At 37.0% G+C, this 5,366-nt stretch overlaps 1 protein-coding gene across 1 annotated transcript; it reads left to right on the forward strand.

The window, feature by feature from the left end:
• The first annotated feature begins 327 nt into the window (after window positions 1-327).
• Window positions 328-2,179, forward strand: LOC145056778 (AAA-ATPase ASD, mitochondrial-like). The gene has a single exon (XM_079004499.1). It carries the CDS (start codon window positions 391-393, stop codon window positions 1,906-1,908), a length of 1,518 nt encoding a protein of 505 aa, XP_078860625.1. The 5' UTR covers window positions 328-390; the 3' UTR covers window positions 1,909-2,179.
• Window positions 2,180-5,366: the final 3,187 nt, after the last annotated feature.

Genomic DNA, 5,366 nt, shown 5'->3' on the forward strand with positions numbered 1-5,366 from the left:
GGAAACGGGTTCCCACGGGATTTTTTGACATCCCTAGGTTGAAAATCTCAATACTACCCGTTAATTTTAAGTTGGGTTCGGGTTGAATTGATGGGTTGAATGGGTTTTGAGGGGATCTAGTATAGTCTAATCAAATGATGCAATTACCATGACATCATTCAGAACGTCGTTTACCCTTTCGGAATTTCATATACCCACAACGGTTTCTTCACGACACCGTGCCACAAACGTTTCTTCAAAAGATTACAAAAAACAAAGACTTATTACATTCACAACTGCTAAATGCCCATTTAACTTGGTGCTATATAAACTGAGACGTGATCTATACACCCTCGTCTAATTATCACCATTTTACCAACAGATTTGAGTGCTGTGAGCAAGAAGAAAGAGATGATGGGTGATATGACTAATTTAGGGTCTCTAATGGCTGCCGTAATGTTCGTTTGGGCAATATTCGGGCAACTGTTTCCACAAAAGTTCCAAACCGATGTCATGAAATACGTTAACAAAGTGGTTAGCTATGTGTACCCTTATGTCGAAATCACTTTTCATGAATACCAAGCAGACAGCTGGTTCGAGCGAAGCAAAGCCTTTGTTTCCATTGAACGTTACCTCAGCACCAACTCCTCCAACAGAGCCAAAAGGCTCAAAGCGAACGTGGTCAAAGACTGTGAATCCGTCGTTCTGAGTATGGACGACTACGAAGAGGTCACAGACGAGTTCCAAGGCATCAAGATCTGGTGGACGTCGAGTAAAAGCATCCCAAAACAGCAGGCTCTCTTTTCGTATCGAGGCGAGGAGGAGAAGCGGTATTACAGGCTCACATGTAAAAGAGAGCACCGAGATATCATCACTAAAGTTTACTTGCAGCATGTACTCGATGAAGGAAAGGCTATTGCAGTGAAAACAAGGCAACGAAAGCTCTATACTAACAACAAGAGTGAGAACTGGTCTGGTTACAAGAGGAATATGTGGAGCCACATCATATTCGAGCACCCTTCCACATTCGACACTCTTGCAATGGACCCGAAGAAGAAGAAAGAGATTTTAGATGATCTTATGATGTTCAGCAAGTCGAAAGACTACTACAAGAAGGTGGGCAAGTCATGGAAGCGAGGATATCTTCTTTATGGTCCCCCAGGAACTGGAAAGTCTAGCATGATTGCTGCCATGGCCAACCTTCTGGAATACGACATCTATGATCTTGAATTAACCTCCGTGAAAGATAACACGGACTTGAGGAAGCTACTCATCGAAACATCAAGTAAGTCTATAATTGTGATCGAGGATATCGACTGTTCACTTGATTTAACTGGTCAGCGAAAGGAGAAAAAAGAAGAGAGTAAAGAGGAGGAGAAGGATCCAGTTCGCAAGGCCGAGGAGGAGAAGGATAAGAAGAATAAGGGGAGTGAAGTGACTTTATCTGGGCTTCTGAACTTCATTGATGGGCTATGGTCGGCTTGTGGGAGTGAGAGACTGATCGTGTTCACAACAAACTTTGTTGAAAAGCTTGACCCTGCTCTGATTAGGAGAGGAAGGATGGATAAGCATATCGAGCTTTCCTATTGTTGTTTTGAAACATTCAAGGTGCTTGCAAAGAACTATTTGGATCTTGAATCACACGACTTGTTTTCAACCATCAGTCGACTCTTGGAGGAGACCAAGATGACTCCAGCTGATGTTGCGGAAAATTTGATGCCAAAGTCATTTGAAGAGAATGCTGAGAGTTGCTTGAACAAGTTGATCCAATCTCTGGAGAATGCAAAAGAAGAAGCAAGGCTGAAAGCTGTAGAGGATGCCAGGATCAAAGCTGAGGAAGAAGCAGCTAAGAAGATTGAAGAAAATGGTGAGAAGGTACAAGAGACTGATGCAAAGTTAGGTGATGGAGAAGGAAAGAAGTCTAGCTAGGATACTGAAATGGTACAAGTTGGCGATGGAAAAGAAAACGGTGTCTTGACTGCATAGTATTGTATGGCCAACCATAGCTGTCAGCTTTGTTAATTGCATCTCTGTATTGCTATATCCTTTTCGCTTACAAGTAGTCAAATGAAATTAGTCAAAAGTCAAGTGTGGTCGGTGTTTGAGGATATGAATCGAATTTAAACTATATACTATTATATTAAGATTTCATGTATTATGTTGAATGTATTAATTAATAAAGTTTATTAGCTTTGGCTCTTTCAAAAAAAACTATATATTTATTTGTAATATGCATGGCAGTCACTGCAATCTCAAAATGATATTTTTCATTTTTATTTTTAAAATATTATATAAAATATTATTTTTCATCTTTCTACTTTTTAAAATTTTCAATTTGACCATTTTGATTTTGAATTTAAGAAAATATCACTCTCACCTCTATTATTTTGTATATTTTTTGCTATATATTCATAGTACACATAATCTGTTTTTTTTACGATTTCCGTTCGTTTATCCTAAAAAATATTTATTTATTTTTATATATACGTCTGTATAAATTTGCAGTGTTTAACTTCCGTTCATTAATTTAAAAAAAAAAAAAAAACAAAAATTATTTTTTTTATATACATATAGTTATAAATTCGAGTTTGCGATCTTGGGCACAAAAAAAGACTCATGTGCCGACAACTTCTATATATGTCGACAACATCGGTCGTTGCTACAACTTAAGCTATCCCACCAACACCATGTTATATGGTAGGCCAAATTTTTTGGCTTGGTGTATCTATGTCGACGACTTGTCGTCGTCATAAACTAGGCAGGAATGAAAAGGGTTTGTGCAGTTTTCTGAAAACTTATGCCGACGACATGTAGTCGTTATTAGTTACAAAAATATAATTTCTATTATTTATAAATCATGTTGTAGAAAAAAAAAACTAGACAAGTTTTCAAAAATGGTCTCTGTGGTATGCATTTTTTCTATGTTTTGGTCCAAACTCCGACTTTTTGTATTAGTGGTCCTTTTGAGTTAGTTTTGTTGTGTATTTAGTCCCTCCAAATATTGAAATGCATGTTATGCTCTTCTTGTAGTTATTTCTCATTTTCTGAAAAAGATTTAATACTTATTAAATAAATTTTATAATTAAAAATAAAAGGGTTCACCTCTGTATGTGTGTGTGTGTCTCTGTCGCTCTTCCTTTCTCTTAGAAACATGCAACAAAAATCGATGGATCTTTGATTTCTCTCTCTCTCTCTCTCTCTCTCTCTCTCTCTCTCTTAGAACCTACAACTAAAATCGATGGAGCTTTCTAAGTCTTTCTTGTGCATCTAATTTCCCATTTAACACTCTAAAACACACAGAGCAAACTTTTCAATCAAGTCTTCTTCGGTTAAATCAAGAACCTCATGGCGAAATATAGATCCATTGTCATACACAGTAACAACAATAAGACCATATGAGAATAGCATGATGCCAAGTTTGTCCAGGAGTACAGCTTCGAAAGATCCCACATTATCACCCTTCTTGATGAGCTCAATATGGGTGGTGATTTCCATAGTACCTTTGTTAATCTTGTTGGGAATGTTAAGAACCTAGAAGAAAGATGTATGAGATGAATCGAGACTAGTGTTGTCGGGTGGAACAACCGTATCCATCGGAGCCACAAGTCCAACATGCATAGGAGCTCCGACCTTATACTTGGCAACTTCTTCACTGACTTCTTTCAAGTCTCTCTTTGTGAAGATTAGGCCAACACTCCCAACAAATAAAGGGATTAGATTCTAGGAAGCCTTGCTTCCAATTTTCTTGAAATACATCCTGGTTGAGAGCAATTTGATATAACCTCCAGTAAGCCTCCTTTCGCCTTTCTTCTTCTCCGTTACAAACTTAGAAGCCTCCATAGTCGTGACTCCTAATGTCCTTTGGGATTTGGTTTCGAATCTTGGGAAAAACACGATTAAGGGAAGAACGAGGGATATGGAAACCCGTTTTCTTGCAAGCTAGATTTATACTTCATATATGAGGTGACGATTTCACTTCATGTCTTCAGACTACTAGCTATTGGGTCAGCACCACCGGTGGTCGTAGAATGGAGTGTTGTGTTCTCTGTTTCCTCCGGTGATACTAGTTAGGAGTTTACCTCTTTATGTAGCATACAATTGACATAAACAACATAAAATACTAATTAGGAGTTTACCACTTTATGTAGCTTGTAGAACTTGTTGTATTTGGCCTTTAAGAACTTAGCATCCCAAGTGTGATGCCTCAAATGGTTCACAACACACCCTTGAACAATTGGATTACTTGAGAGAGGTTTTTAGGCACACAAGTCGGCTATGCTTCTCCAAGAACACATCATGTAACCGATTTTAGCCATGGGGTCTTGTATATATATGTAGGAATCCAAGAGTCATGGATTAAACACTAATTGATACTCTTGGGTTATGGTCCATGTTTCATGTGGGCTAACTCTTCATGGAACTCACATAAACTTATTCCATCATGGATCAATAGTCGAAACCATATATATATATATATATATATATATATATATATATATATATATATATATATATATCATTCATTTACATAATCGGTCCCCATTAATTTAATTCATCTCTTTTGATCACTAAATGTATTCCAAATTAATTCTTAATCAATACTAGTTAAATAATATGATTCCATATTAATATATTAGAACTTATAATATATTAATAAATCATAAAGAACCTCTTACTCAAATATCTATCCACAAATTGTCCTGGTGATATGCAACCTGAATGGACCATGCTACTCTCGTGTCGAGTACATACCAATTATAGTTATGGGCTTAGACACGTAATCCAACAGTCTCCCACTTTGATAAGTCTAATAACTATTATTGCGAGTATGACTCTAAAATCATGACTAGCAATCGTAGCTCTTAAAAGTTGTTGTCGAACTCTGACCTAGTCAATGACGCGTCCATTAGATAAGGGATCATATATTCCTCCATTCTAGATATCATATGGACATGAGACATGGATTATGATCATTCTCTCTATCCATCTATTGTTTCCTGATTTCTGATTTATGACGACCGACTAATTGAACAAATCAAATCAATCCAGGCTTGGCCAAGCACTTAGGATTGTCATCAGTAAATCATCGAGGGGCTCACAGACATCGCTTTTATCCCTCTAAGGGTAAAAGGAATGGATAAACTTTGACTCATATGCTTGCTTGTACTTACTCATCAAATCATACACAACAATATATTTTATAACACCAAGTTACTGGTACGTTTACATATGTCAATGTGCAACCGACTTGTAAATTACAACTCAAATGTCTTGGTTTCAAGAATATAAGATATTATCGTCTCACAATCACTCGTGATAAAATCCATGAAGTGTTTCAAATGAGCGTGGGTTTAATCCAATACTCGAATCTTATTCTAGGAGTACTC

The sequence above is a fragment of the Lactuca serriola genome, chromosome 6, assembly GCF_051521515.1.
Source record: "Lactuca serriola cultivar US96UC23 chromosome 6, Lser_US96UC23_V15, whole genome shotgun sequence".
Classification (NCBI taxonomy): Eukaryota; Viridiplantae; Streptophyta; class Magnoliopsida; order Asterales; family Asteraceae; genus Lactuca; species Lactuca serriola.